Source organism: Neoarius graeffei, chromosome 21 (assembly GCF_027579695.1).
Source record: "Neoarius graeffei isolate fNeoGra1 chromosome 21, fNeoGra1.pri, whole genome shotgun sequence".
In the NCBI taxonomy this organism is placed as follows: Eukaryota; Metazoa; Chordata; class Actinopteri; order Siluriformes; family Ariidae; genus Neoarius; species Neoarius graeffei.
In genome coordinates, this window is record NC_083589.1 from 55,681,213 (window position 1) to 55,696,085 (window position 14,873).

Genomic DNA, 14,873 nt, shown 5'->3' on the forward strand with positions numbered 1-14,873 from the left:
TGTCACATGATGTCTGTATAAATCCACCTGTTCTGGAAGGACCCTGACTCTGCAACACTACTAAGCAAGCAACATGAAAACCAAGGAGCCTCCAAACAGGTCAGAGACAAAGTTGTGGAGAAGTATAGATCAGGGTTGGGTTATAAAAAATATCCCAAACTTTGAAGATCCCACAGAGCGCCATTAAATCCATTATAGCAAAATGGAAAGAACATGGCACCACTACAAACCTGACAAGAGAAGGCCCAGCCCACCAAAACTCAGACCGGGCAAGGAGGGCATTAATCAGAGATGCAACAAAGACACCAAAGATAACACTGAAGGAGCTGCAAAGATCCACAGCGGAGATGGGAGTATCTGTCCATAGCACCACTTTAAGCTGTACATCCCACAGAGTGGGCGGGGCTTCTGGAAGAGTGGCCAGAAAAAAGCCATCGCTTAAGAAAACACGTTTGGAGTTTGCCCAACAGCATGTGGCAGACTCCCCAAACACATGGAAGACGATTCTCTGGTCAAATGAGGCTAAAATTGATCTTTTTGGCCATCATGGGAAATGCCATGTGTGGTGCAAACCCAACACCCTGAGAACACCATCCCTACAGTGAAGCATGGTGGTGGCAGCATCATGCTGTGGGGATGTTTTTCATCTGCAGGGACAGGAAAGCTGGTCAGGACTGAAGGAAAGACAGATGGCACTAAATACAGGGCAATTTTGGAGGAAAACCTGTTTGAGTCAGCCAGAGGTTTGAGACTGGGACAAAGGTTCACATTCCAGCAGGACAATGACCTTAAACCTACTGCTAAAGCTACACTGGAGTGGTTTAAAGGGAAACATTTAAGGCCCTGTCCACACGGCAACGGATTCAGGTGAATCTGATAAAATTGTTTATCGTTTCGGCCTGGCGTCCACACGGCACCGGCGTTTTGGGTGCCCCACAATATTTTTTGAGAACGGGTTCCAGAGTGGAAAAATCTGGCAACGGCGCCGTTGCGAAGTCGTCTGGATGAGTAGAACGGATTTGTTTACGATGACGTCACAACCACATGACTAGAACAAGCAGCACTCTCGCTGTTTTGTATGAACCACTGCATTGCATTCACTTTTGTATACAGCTTTTCTTTTAAATAAACAAGTAACTGAACCATTTCTTGAATTTCTTTTTTTTTATTGGATAAGACTGCTTTTCAAAATGGTCACACACAATATAAAAAGTTATATAAATTATATAAAAATGCTTTTCAAAATGTTCACACAATAAGAAAATTAAAGTTATATAAAACTATGCACACTAATAAAACTAATTTGTACACACAGAAGGCACGATTTCCTCGCGTAGTCGCAGCCATCTTCTTCTTATTGTGTGTTTTGTTCCTGTGAGTGCTTCACACCGGGTAGAAGAAGGGGTTTATGCGCATGCGTCTACTTCTTTTATTGTTCTGGTGTCTCCGATGGGACCGTCTTACAGCGCCCCTAGAGGTGTGGCATGTGTATTGCATCGTTTTCAGCAAACGTTGCGTTGCCATATGTACCTGATATTTTACTGATCCGTTGCCCATGTGGACGCGATATTTTTTTAAAATAAAATCTCGTTGCCGTTGTCGTGTGGATGTAGCCTGAATGTCCTGGAATGGTCTAGTCAAAGCCCAGACCTCAATCCAATTGAGAATCTGTGGCATAACTTGAAGATTGCTGTACACCAACGCAACCCATCTTACTTGAAGGAGTTGGAGCAGTTTTATCTTGAGGAATGGGCAAAAATCCCAGTGGCTAGATGTGCTAAGCTAATAGAGACATACTCCAAAAGACTTGCAGCTGTAATTGCAGCAAAAGGCAGCTCTACGAAGTATTGCCTTTGGGGGGTCAATACCTATGCACACTCCAAAGTTCTGTTTTTTCATCTTATTGTTTGTGTCACAAAAAACAAAACAAAACAATGCACCTTTAAAGTGGCCCGAAGCCCCCAAAAATCCATTTTAATTCCAGCTTGTAATGCGACAAAACAGGACAAACACCAAGGGGGATGAATACTTTTGCAAGACACTGTATACTGTAATTCATTTTTACATGAGAATACGTGTTGATTATCATCATGAGAGAGCAATGTAGACCTGCCAACCCCAAAGAGGAATAAAATGAGAGGATGTTAAAAACAGGAAAAAAAACCCCAAAACCACAGTACATCTTCGATATAGTCCTTTCACAAATCACAAAAACGGAGTCACACACCCTGATCAGCCATAACATTCTGACCACCGACAGGTGAAGTGAATAACACTGATTATCTCATTACAGTGGCACCTGTTAAGGGGTGGGATATACTAGACAGCAAGAAAGAGAACAGTCAGTTCTTGAAGTTGATGTGTTGGAAGTAGGAAAAATGGGCAAGCGTAAGGATCTGAGCGACTTTGACAAGGGCCAAATTGTAGTGAGATGACGGAGTCTGAGCATCTCCAAAATGGCACATCTTGTGGGGTGTTCCCGGTACGCAGTCTTTTTGTCAAGACCTCAGTCTGATATTTTCCCGTAAAGACCGAGCAAGCAAGGTGAATAAGGAGTTTATGATATGATATGGATTTTTTATTTTTATTTCTAAGATTAAAATAGACGGTCATTATAACAAGAGTCATCAGGAGATGACGTATCTCCCCGGCCCCCACATGAAACCCCACTCCAAATTTTCCTAAGCTGAATTGGTTGCTGTGGAAATATGCAAAAAATAAAAATCTCAGAAATCCCAAAATGTCAAAAAGGCACAACTCCTCGAGTCACTTAATATAACTCTGAGGTTTCGTGAAAAAATTCCTAATAGTTTTTGAGTTATGCTCTGGAAACTAAAATGTTTACAGACGGACAGACAGGACGGTAGCTACTGTATACAGTGGGGCAAAAAAGTATTTAGTCAGCCACCAATTGTGCAAGTTCTCCCACTTAAAAAGATGAGAGAGGCCTGTAATTTTCATCATAGGTACACTTCAACTATGAGAGACAGAATGGGGGGAAAGAATCCAGGAAATCACATTGTAGGATTTTTAATGAATTAATTGGTAAATTCCTCGGTAAAATAAGTATTTGGTCGCCTACAAACAAGCAAGATTTCTGGCTCTCACAGACCTGTAACTACTTCTTTAAGAGGCTCCTCTGTCCTCCACTCGTTACCTGTATTAATGGCACCTGTTTGAACTCGTTATCAGTATAAAAGACACCTGTCCACAACCTCAAACAGTCACACTCCAAACTCCACTATGGCCAAGACCAAAGAGCTGTCAAAGGACACCAGAAACAAAATTGTAGACCTGCACCAGGCTGGGAAGACTGAATCTGCAATAGGTAAGCAGCTTGGTGTGAAGAAATCAACTGTGGGAGCAATTATTAGAAAATGGAAGACATACAAGACCACTGATAATCTCCCTCGATCTGGGGCTCCACGCAAGATCTCACCCCGTGGGGTCAAAATGATCACAAGAACGGTGAGCAAAAATCCCAGAACCACACGGGGGGACCTAGTGAATGACCTGCAGAGAGCTGGGACCAAAGTAACAAAGGCTACCATCAGTAACACACTACGTCGCCAGGGACTCAAATCCTGCAGTGCCAGACGTGTCCCCCTGCTTAAGCCAGTACATGTCCAGGCCCGTCTGAAGTTTGCTAGAGAGCATTTGGATGATCCAGAAGAGGATTGGGAGAATGTCATATGGACAGATGAAACCAAAATAGAACTTTTTGGTAAAAACTCAACTTGTTGTGTTTGGAGGAGAAAGAATGCTGAGTTGCATCCAAAGAACACCATACCTACTGTGAAGCATGGGGGTGGAAACATCATGCTTTGGGGCTGTTTTTCTGCAAAGGGACCAGGACGACTGATCCATGTAAGGAAATAATGAATGGGGCCATGTATTGTGAGATTCTGAGTGAAAACCTCCTTCCATCAGCAAGGGCATTGAAGATGAAACGTGGCTGGGTCTTTCAGCATGACAATGATCCCAAACACACCGCCCTGGCAACGAAGGAGTGGCTTCGTAAGAAGCATTTCAAGGTCCTGGAGTGGCCTAGCCAGTCTCCAGATCTCAACCCCATAGAAAATCTTTGGAGGGAGTTGAAAGTCCGTGTTGCCCAGCGACAGCCCCAAAACATCACTGCTCTAGAGGAGATCTGCATGGAGGAATGGGCCAAAATACCAGCAACAGTGTGTGAAAACCTTGTGAAGACTTACAGAAAACGTTTGACCTCTGTCCTTGCTAACAAAGGGTATATAACAAAGTATTGAGATGAACTTTTGTTATTGACCAAATACTTATTTTCCACCATAATTTGCAAATAAATTCTTTAAAAATCAGACAATGTGATTTTCTGGATTTTTTTTCCCATTCTGTCTCTCATAGTTGAAGTGTACCTATGATGACAATTACAGGCCTCTCTCATCTTTTTAAGTGGGAGAACTTGCACAATTGGTGACTGACTAAATACTTTTTTGCCCCACTGTATCCCTCCGCATTATATGCCGGGGAGATAACGAGGTGTGACGCTGCTGTTATTCACGTTGTATTTGTAACGTAGTTGAGTCACGCGTGCAGAATAAACGGCTAGCGGTTTCAAAACTGAATTTCTGTTAGCGGTTTCTGAATGCTCTTTGTTATTGAACAACTCGATGACTCTTGTTTGTCTTTTGGCTGTTTTTGATTCCGTTCTGATTGTATTTAAACGGAATTTATCGGGCTATTTTTGTCATTTTGCAAAATTGAAAGCCGGCGCCTTGGAAAGAAAGTCCATAATCACTCACGGGCATTACGGGAAAATTCTGCCTGCCAATGAACCAATCAGAGCGCATGATTTTACTGGCAGTAGCTCGTGCCGTATAATAAATATACGTACTGTATATACACACTACCGTTCAAAAGTTTGGGGTCACCCAGACAATTTTGTGTTTTCCATGAAAAGTCACACTTTTATTTACCACCATAAGTTGTAAAATGAATAGAAAATATATGGCCCTTTTCCACTACCCTTTTTCAGCTCACTTCAGCTCTCTTCAGCTCACTTCAGCCCGACACGGCTCGCGTTTCGACTATCTAAGAACAGCACGACTCAGCTCGCTTCAGCCCTGCTTAGCACCCAAAACTCGCACGGTTTTGGAGTGGGGCTGAAGCGAGCCAAACCGAGCCGAGTGGGGCTAGGGGCGTGAGGAGACACTCCCCTGTGCACTGATTGGTGAGGAGGAGTGTCCTCACATGCCCACACACGCCCCGCGAGCACGCTGGGATCTGTAAACACCGTAAACCCGGAAGAAGAAGAATTACGAATTACGAGAATTTCTGAAGCCTCATGCGCCTCGCCTCATCTATACGCTCTTGCCAGTATCTGTTGGCGTTGTCGGTGACAACAAGCCACAGCACCAAGACCAGCAACACTAACGACTCCATGTCCTCCATGTTTATTGTTTACTATCCGGGTTGTGAGACTACCGCTTAAAAGATCACTGATGTCACTGTTTGCGCTGCCTAACGACATCACGTAACGTCCACCCACTTTCGCTAACTCCACCCAATGTGTCCACCCACTTCCAGCCAGCACGGTTCAGCGCGGTTGTAGTCAAAATGCAACTCCAACAGCCCTGCTCAGCTCGACTCAGCCCAACTCAGCACGGCACGGCTCAGCCGCGTTGGTAGTGGAAAAGCGGCATTAGTCGAGACATTTTTCTGGCCATTTTGAGCATTTAATCGACCCCACAAATGTGATGCTCCAGAAACTCAATCTGCTCAAAGGAAGGTCAGTTTTATAGCTTCTCTAAAGAGCTCAACTGTTTTCAGCTGTGCTAACATGATTGTACAAGGGTTTTCTAATCATCCATTAGCCTTCTGAGGCAATGAGCAAACACATTGTACCATTAGAACACTGGAGTGAGAGTTGCTGGAAATGGGCCTCTATACACCTATGGAGATATTGCACCAAAAACCAGACATTTGCAGCTAGAATAGTCATTTAGCACATTAGCAATGTATAGAGTGGATTTCTGATTAGTTTAAAGTGATCTTCATTGAAAAGAACAGTGCTTTTCTTTCAAAAATAAGGACATTTCAAAGTGACCCCAAACTTTTGAACGGTAGTGTATATCTTCTATTTTGTGTCTTGCTAGAGAGACACCAACCGCCAGAACCGAATTCCTTGTGTGTGTCAACTTGCTTGGCCAATAAACCTGATTCTGATTCTGAAGTGTAACGAGAGAAGGACACGAATTGAGACACCGCGATAGTTATCTTGCCTATCAGCCAAGTCAAACATACACTGAAAGATTTTATTTGACAGAAACACATGCCACAACTTTCAAGCAAGAAAATGGAGACCAGCACGCCATCCAAAACATTACTGATGTGAGATGGAGGAAGAGGTGGGGCTTCCAAGGGGTCTGTGATTTAAAACAGTCCCTGTGTCTGAAATCACTCACTCGTTCACTACTCCCTGCTCCCTATATAGGGGATTACTGTATAGAGGACTATATAGTGAGCTCATTGGTAAGACGAAAAAACGTTTTCGGACACTAGTCCGTCACGCTGGTATTTACGTCATTACTGTCGCACAATTAAAACGTGCCAGATCAGTCGGCTGGTGGGTTTCAAAACAATAAATCCATATTATACTGAGCACATTTCCCACATTAATCAATACAAAGTCCATGCATCTTTTAGTTCTTTTAAATCAAGACTGAATACTTTCTTTCTTCTTTGCCGCTGCCTTTTATTAAATCAAATTTGAGACTTTTAATTTAATTTCTTTCAGCACGACCGCAATGCATGATGGGATATATTGCTTTGGTTAGTGACCATCGGTTGTACACTACTTTTCGTGATGCATTGTGGGATACTTTGAGTGCACTATATAGGGTGTAAATAATCCTCACTAAGGTTTCGGACAGCACTACAAAATGGCGTCCTCACTATATAGTGCCCGAAATAGTGAGTAGGGAGCGATTTCGGACACAGGCCATGAGTTAAAACCAGCTACAGGGGCGTCGATCATGAATCATTCCAAACTCATCCGCTGATTTCCACATTTCCTGCTCCTTTGGTGTGTGTTTGTAAAGTGTGGAGTTGTTCTGCAGAGTGAGTAAAGGTTGGCAGGTTGTATGAATGTGATCCCACACTCCTTCTGTGCTCATTACTGTGTTCCGAAGAAAGCGTCCAATATCAGAGGAACTAAAATGGCCTCTTTTGTAAGTAAGCAGATGCTTTGAAAATACCTTGATGTGCTGTATTCCCCCCATGTTCATCCAAGCTTGTGATTGGTCAGGCTTGAGCGCAACAGCAAGTTTATAGCTCTGTGGAAGAAAATACTCATCAGCCAACTTCACTCTCAGGAATAACACTAACACACTCTCTCTCTCACACACACACACGAATCTTTTCACTTGTGCCAATATTAGGAAATTATTTTCCAGGACTTTCCCCTCTTTTTAAAGCTCTCCATACACAAAAATCAGATCAATAACTAACAGATGCTGACCTTAAAGGAAAATCCACCGTGAACGACCTGAATAACAAGCGTCATTCGATCCACAGTCACTGGATATGAGCAATCGCACGCTCTGATTGGCTACACTACTCCAAGGATATCAGCTCATATACCCTGAGTACAGAAAAACAAAATGGCGGAGCGTGTTGCTGAACCAACCGAGGGCGAAACCAGAGTGTCAGCGAGGCAGTAGCTCACACGGCCGTACCATGAGAAATCAGAGTCGTTTATAATTAACAGAGTTGTTCTTCATAAGAACAATTAGAACAATTAGATCTTCCAAACAAAACAATCAGAATCAAAATCCATTGAGAACTCAGGGAGGAGTAGTGATTTTCCTGAAAGTTCGTTAACTGGCCTAATTAGCAACTTCCACCCATCCATCCATTATCCGTAACCGCTTATCCTGTGCAGGGTTGTGGTCAAGCTGGAGCCTATCCCAGCTGACTACGGGCGAAAGGCGGGGTACACCCTGGACAAGTCGCCAGGTCATCACAGGGCTGACACACAGACACAGACAACCATTCACACTCACATTCACACCTACGGTCAATTTAGAGTCACCAGTTAACCTAACCTGCATGTCTTTGGATTGTGGGGGAAACCGGAGCACCCGGAGGAAACCCACGCGGACACGGGGAGAACATGCAAACTCCACACAGAAAGGCCCTCGCTGGCCGCTGGGCTCGAACCCGGACCTTCTTGCTGTGAGGCGACAGTGCTAACCACTACACCACCGTGCCGCCCTAATTAGCAACTTGTGAATGAGGAATCACAAAACCAAGGAGTAACTTTTGTGCAGACTGATTAGCTCTTCCAAACAAAACAGTCAGAATCAAAATCCATTAAAAACTCAAAGAGGAGCAGCGATTTTTGTGAATTGTGGACGGACAGATGGACGACAGACGCCACGTGATGGCAAAAGCTAATCGCCTACAGCCGGTGAGCTAATAAAAACTCAACTCGAAAACAAAAACCCCCAAAAATACAAAAAAAAAAAAAAAATCAACAAAATATGGAATGAAAGTATCTGATGGTAAGAATGTATCTTTTGTTTATTTTTCAAGCATTATTATTATCGCATTTTTCACAAATTGCTCCTGTCATTTCGCCGGTTTGTTTACAGTCTAAGCGGAAATGATTCTGTCTGACGTTTTGTGTAAAGTTTTTATTTGCAAAAGATAAAAATAAAAATGCTCCGTTTCTCAAAATCCAGTGAATGTGGATAGAATAAAACAGTAATTCCACTCAAAAATGGCTTATAGCCGACTCTGTGCTATGCGCCTCGTTGGCTATCAGCTCATGTACAACCCCGATTCCAAAAAAGTTGGGACAAAGTACAAATTGTAAATAAAAACGGAATGCTTGTGGAAGCTTCAAAATTCCATAGTTTATTCAGAATAGAACATAGATGACATATCAAATGTTTAAACTGAGAAAATGTATCATTTAAAGAGAAAAATTAGGTGATTTTAAATTTCATGACAACAACACATCTCAAAAAAGTTGGGACAAGGCCATGTTTACCACCGTGAGACATCCCCTTTTCTCTTTACAACAGTCTGTAAACGTCTGGGGACTGAGGAGACAAGTTGCTCAAGTTTAGGGATAGGAATGTTAAACCATTCTTGTCTAATGTAGGATTCTAGTTGCTCAACTGTCTTAGGTCTTTTTTGTCGTATCTTCCGTTTTATGATGCGCCAAATGTTTTCTATGGGTGAAAGATCTGGACTGCAGGCTGGCCAGTTCAGTACCCGGACCCTTCTTCTACGCAGCCATGATGCTGTAATTGATGCAGTATGTGGTTTGGCATTGTCATGTTGGAAAATGCAAGGTCTTCCCTGAAAGAGACGTCGTCTGGATGGGAGCATATGTTGCTCTAGAACCTGGATATACCTTTCAGCATTGATGGTGTCTTTCCAGATGTGTAAGCTGCCCATGCCACACGCACTAATGCAACCCCATACCATCAGAGATGCAGGCTTCTGAACTGAGCGCTGATAACAACTTGGGTCGTCCTTCTCCTCTTTAGTCCGAATGACACGGCGTCCCTGATTTCCATAAAGAACTTCAAATTTTGATTCGTCTGACCACAGAACAGTTTTCCACTTTGCCACAGTCCATTTTAAATGAGCCTTGGCCCAGAGAAGACGTCTGCGCTTCTGGATCATGTTTAGATACGGCTTCTTCTTTGAACTATAGAGTTTTAGCTGGCAACGGCGGATGGCGCGGTGAATTGTGTTCACAGATAACATTCTCTGGAAATATTCCTGAGCCCATTTTGTGATTTCCAATACAGAAGCATGCCTGTATGTGATGCAGTGCCGTCTAAGGGCCCGAAGATCACGGGCACCCAGTATGGTTTTCCGGCCTTGACCCTTACGCACAGAGATTCTTCCAGATTCTCTGAATCTTTTGATGATATTATGCACTGTAGATGATGATATGTTCAAACTCTTTGCAATTTTACACTGTCGAACTCCTTTCTGATATTGCTCCACTATTTGTCGGCGCAGAATTAGGGGGATTGGTGATCCTCTTCCCATCTTTACTTCTGAGAGCCGCTGCCACTCCAAGATGCTCTTTTTATACCCAGTCATGTTAATGACCTATTGCCAATTGACCTAATGAGTTGCAATTTGGTCCTCCAGCTGTTCCTTTTTTGTACCTTTAACTTTTCCAGCCTCTTATTGCCCCTGTCCCAACTTTTTTGAGATGTGTTGCTGTCATGAAATTTCAAATGAGCCAATATTTGGCATGAAATTTCAAAATGTCTCACTTTCGACATTTGATATGTTGTCTACGTTCTATTGTGAATACAATATCAGTTTTTGAGATTTGTAAATTATTGCATTCCGTTTTTATTTACAATTTGTACTTTGTCCCAACTTTTTTGGAATCGGGGTTGTACGACTCGATTTCATGGAATAACTTAAATATAATTAAAACCCTGTATTTGTTTTAGTTGTTGGACATGGACTATTTTCACTTTACGCTTTTCTACTTTACTCACAATGCTGTTCAAATATCTGCCGTTACTGGTGCATCGCTTCATCTCTACCTAAATAGAGTGATGCGGTGGCGCTTTAGTCCTTTCGCCTGTCCTGCACTCTGAACATGTCCCTTCCTCATCTGTACACACTGCTCAAACAGATCAGCTTCCAAAGCGTCGACGGCATTCATGCTAATACTGACATCAACGCCAACATCTCGTAGATTGCTGACTAGCAGAGCCGCGTCTCTGCCGTAATTCTGTAACCGAGTGCACTCTGAAACTCAACGCTTATATAATAGTGCACAAGAAAAGAAGCCAACAGCGAGGCCGGATTGCTATTCCTGTGGAAATGCCATTGTGAGTGCTCTCGCTAAAACAATGTCCGTCTGTGATGTCAGTGCTGCACACACACACACACACTCATTTTTCAGAGGACTAATGAAAACAGCACCAAAAATTCAAGCCAGAATCATCAAAAACATCACATGTACTTCATTATAAACACATTTTATGATGGTTAAGACAAAATAAGACAAAAACGCAGTTCATATTGCAAGCCATCTGTGTCCTGAAGACTCTCCTGTCTGAAATAAAATGAGGCAAAGTGACTCACTAATAAGCTTATAAATCTACAAGTTTCCAGGACTTTTGATGGATTTTCTCATTTTCCAGGTGTTTTCCATGACCCCATGAGTTCCAGGAAAATCCCCCCCCCTGGATTTAATGTTGACAAGGTTTTCGTTTCATCGCTCAGGCTTGCTTTGTTGTGTCCACACTCTGAGTTTCAAAGCTTATTTCAGTCTCCTCCAATGTTTATAGATCACAGTACAAAGTAACTCGATACTCTATGCTTTTTTGCCTTGACCCAAAACTGTCTAACGGAATCGAATACATCTTTATTGTCGACCTCTGAACATGATCGCAGCCTTCAGTGGCCAAAATAAGACACAGGCGAGGGCCAGGAGATCTGGAGTCTGTCCAAGCACAAGGAGAACAGCCAAAGGAGGTGTATTTACAGGAAGCGAGCGGGATTAGCGGATCAGGCCAGCTCAAACAGAACCGAGCTGAGGAAGGTAAACATCAAGCCTGATTCACACTGAGACCATGGGAACGCTCCTCAAAGCAGCCGTGTGTGTAGCTCTGTGATAAGAGAGTGTGGGTAGTGAAGTGTCACTTCTCAGCCTGTTGGGAAGGAGACATCAAGACGAGGAGGTATGTACGAGCTCCTCTCACACACCCACACACCCACACCCCTGTCCCTCACTGCTCTGGAATTTTGCCGTGCTTGCTTCTGAAGCCGTGAGCGTCTTCTAAAGGCTTTTTGTTTCTTTTCTTTTCTCACTCACTTACAGTATTGCGTTTGTTTAATTCGCAGAGACTCGGACTGTTCACTAAATAAAGGTGGGAGAGCAGCGAAAGAAAATAAAGAAACAGCTGAGAAGGAGGATGGAGGGGAGTGCGTGAACTGAGTGAATAATGAAAAAGAAGAGAAAGAAAAAAGTGTGCAGAGAGAGAGAGAAACAGAAAGACAGAGGGAGAGTGCAAGAGAAAGACAGATAGAGACAGAGAGAGAGAGGGAAACAGACAGAGAAAGACAGATGGAGAGAACGAGAGAAAAACAGAGAGAAACAGAGAGAGAAAAAAACAGAGAGAGAGAGAGAGACAGACAGACAGAGAGAGAGACAGAGGGAGTGAGAGGCAGACAGACAGACAGGCAGAGAGAGAAAACCAGACAGATGGAGAGTACGAGAGAGAAACAGAGAGAAACAGAGAGAGAGAGACAGACAGAGACAGACAGAGAGAGAGAGAGACAGAGGGAGAGGCAGACAAACAGATAGGCAGAGAGAGAAAACCAGACAGAGAAAGACAGATGGAGAGCACGAGAGAGAAAGAGAGAGAGATAGATAGAGAGAGAGAAAACCAGATAGACAGAGAAAGACAGGTGGAGAGTGTGAAAGAGAAACAGACAGAGAAAAACAGACAGAGAGATAGAAACAGACAGATAGAGAAAGACAAAGTGCAAGAGAAAAACAGAGAGAGAGGAAAAACAGACAGACAGAGACACAGAAAGAAAGAGAGAGACAGACAGACAGACAGACAGAGGGAGGGAGAGAGAAACAGAGAGAGAAAAACAGACAGACAGACAGACAGAAAGAGAGAGAGAGAGACAGACAGACAGACAGAGGGAGGGAGAGAGAAACAGAGAGAGAAAAACAGATAGACAGACAGAGAGAGAGAGACCGACAAAGAGAGAAACAGAGAGAAAGAGAGAGACTGTGAGGGGGGAGTCAAAAGCACCTCAAAAGCTCTGTCTAGCTCATTCATCTCCCGGAGTTGGTTGCCCATGGAGAAGTGAAGCTCCGCTTTCACTGCGGGGTCCATTGGCTCCTGCTGCAGCGCTCTATCTAAAGCATCCAGTGCCTGTAAAACACACACACACACACACACACACACACCACTTTTCACCCCACTCCATTTCAGCCTGAGTTCAGTTTTCTTTTAAACAGTTCATCTCAGTTCAGCCTTTTGTTACAGAACTATGAAACATTTATTCATATTTTAGTCATCTGGTCATTATTCATCAGCCACAGCTGTACCACATCTGCAGACCTTCATTCAATCACTCATGCACACATATTTACTTGGAGTAGAACAACACACAAAACACACACAGACAGAAGTATTGCCTGTGTACATTCCTTGGGTTTCCATTTTCAGTTGATTAAAACATTCAACATTAAAACGTCCAAGTGGAACTTCAGAACGACTGTGTGTGCGCGCGTGTGTGCGCGCGTGCGCGTGATCCGTTCAGACTCCTAGCAGTGTATAAAGAAACAAAAGCAGCTTTAGGACAAAATCACACATGGCTAATTAAACATTACTCCTCTGGCCAAGCTTTTATTGGTGTAACTCAGGCGGGCGTGGCTGGGGGGGCGTGGCTGAGACACAGGGCTGATTATTTCTGTATTCGTGCTGTCAGTGTCACACAGCTCTCTGTAGCGCACACACAGTTTTCACTCCTTGGTTCTCCTTTAGAGTAAAGAGCGCCTCTTATTTACAGCTTTAACGTCCCAGTGTATTCTTTCCCACTCAGCAAGGAAAGACTTCGCATGTTTATCTAACACCGCTGATCGACTCGGCGCAGATCTGTGGACGTGTTTATGGACAAATTTTCACACAAAATCTAATATCTGAGTAAAGCTCAATTGCTCTGTTGCTACAAATATTTTAAATGCTAAGTGGCTACAAATTAACACAAAATGTTTAAACATGTTTGTGCTTACAGTATTGAACTCACAGCCAGCCACACACACACACACCCCTGCATACACACATACCCCCACATACACCCCCTCACCCCCCCCCCGCATACACACATACCCCCACATACACCCCCACACACCCCTGCATACACACACACCTCCACATACACCCCCCTCATATACACCCCTCCACCCACACAACATACACCCCCCCACACATACAAAGCCCCCCCAACACACACCTTCCATACATAACCACACACACTGACACTTCCACACACACATAAACACTCCCACATACACCCCCAACACACACACCCACAAACCCCCCAACACATATACATACCCACACACACCCCTGCATACACCCCCCCACACACACACCCCTCCACCCCCCCCCACACACACCCACAAACCCCCCAACACACCCACACACCCCTGCATACACCCCCCCACATACACCCCTCCACCCACACAACATACACCCCCCCCCACACACAGACAAACCACCCAACACACACACACACACACACACACACACCCCTCCATACATAACCACACACACTGACACTTCCACACACACATAAACACTCCCACATACACCCCCAACACACACACCCACAAACCCCCCAACACATATACATACCCACACACACCCCTGCATACACCCCCCCCACACACACCCCTCCACCCCCCACCACACACACCCACAAACCCCCCAACACACCCACACACCCCTGCATACACCCCCCCACATACACCCCTCCACCCACACAACATACACCCCCCCCACACACAAACCACCCAACACACACACACACACACACACACACCCCTCCACACATAACCACACACACTGACACCTCCACACACACACAAACACTCCCACATACACCCCCAACACACACACACACACCCCACACACCCCTGCATACACAGATACCCACATATACACCCCCCTCCACCCCCCACACATTTACCCACCCACATACACGCCCACATCTCCCCTAAACAAACCCACACAACATACATCCCCCCCACACAAACCCCTTCCACACATACACACACTCCCACATACATCCCCCCCCCACACACACACACACTCCCACAT

At 44.3% G+C, this 14,873-nt stretch overlaps 1 protein-coding gene across 3 annotated transcripts in view; it reads right to left on the bottom strand.

Annotated features, from left to right (window-relative positions):
* tmtc1 (transmembrane O-mannosyltransferase targeting cadherins 1) overlaps positions 1-14,873 on the bottom strand; it is a 163,527-nt gene that overhangs the window by 2,548 nt on the left and 146,106 nt on the right. For 2 of the 3 annotated variants that reach the window (XM_060903387.1, XM_060903389.1), the window contains exons 18-19: positions 12,798-12,920; positions 7,233-7,310 (exon numbers count right to left, since the gene is read on the bottom strand). In XM_060903387.1, coding sequence (XP_060759370.1) covers positions 7,233-7,310; positions 12,798-12,920 — 201 coding nt within the window. The remainder of the gene's footprint in view (positions 1-7,232; positions 7,311-12,797; positions 12,921-14,873) is intronic. The other variant, XM_060903388.1, reaches the window with a different exon arrangement.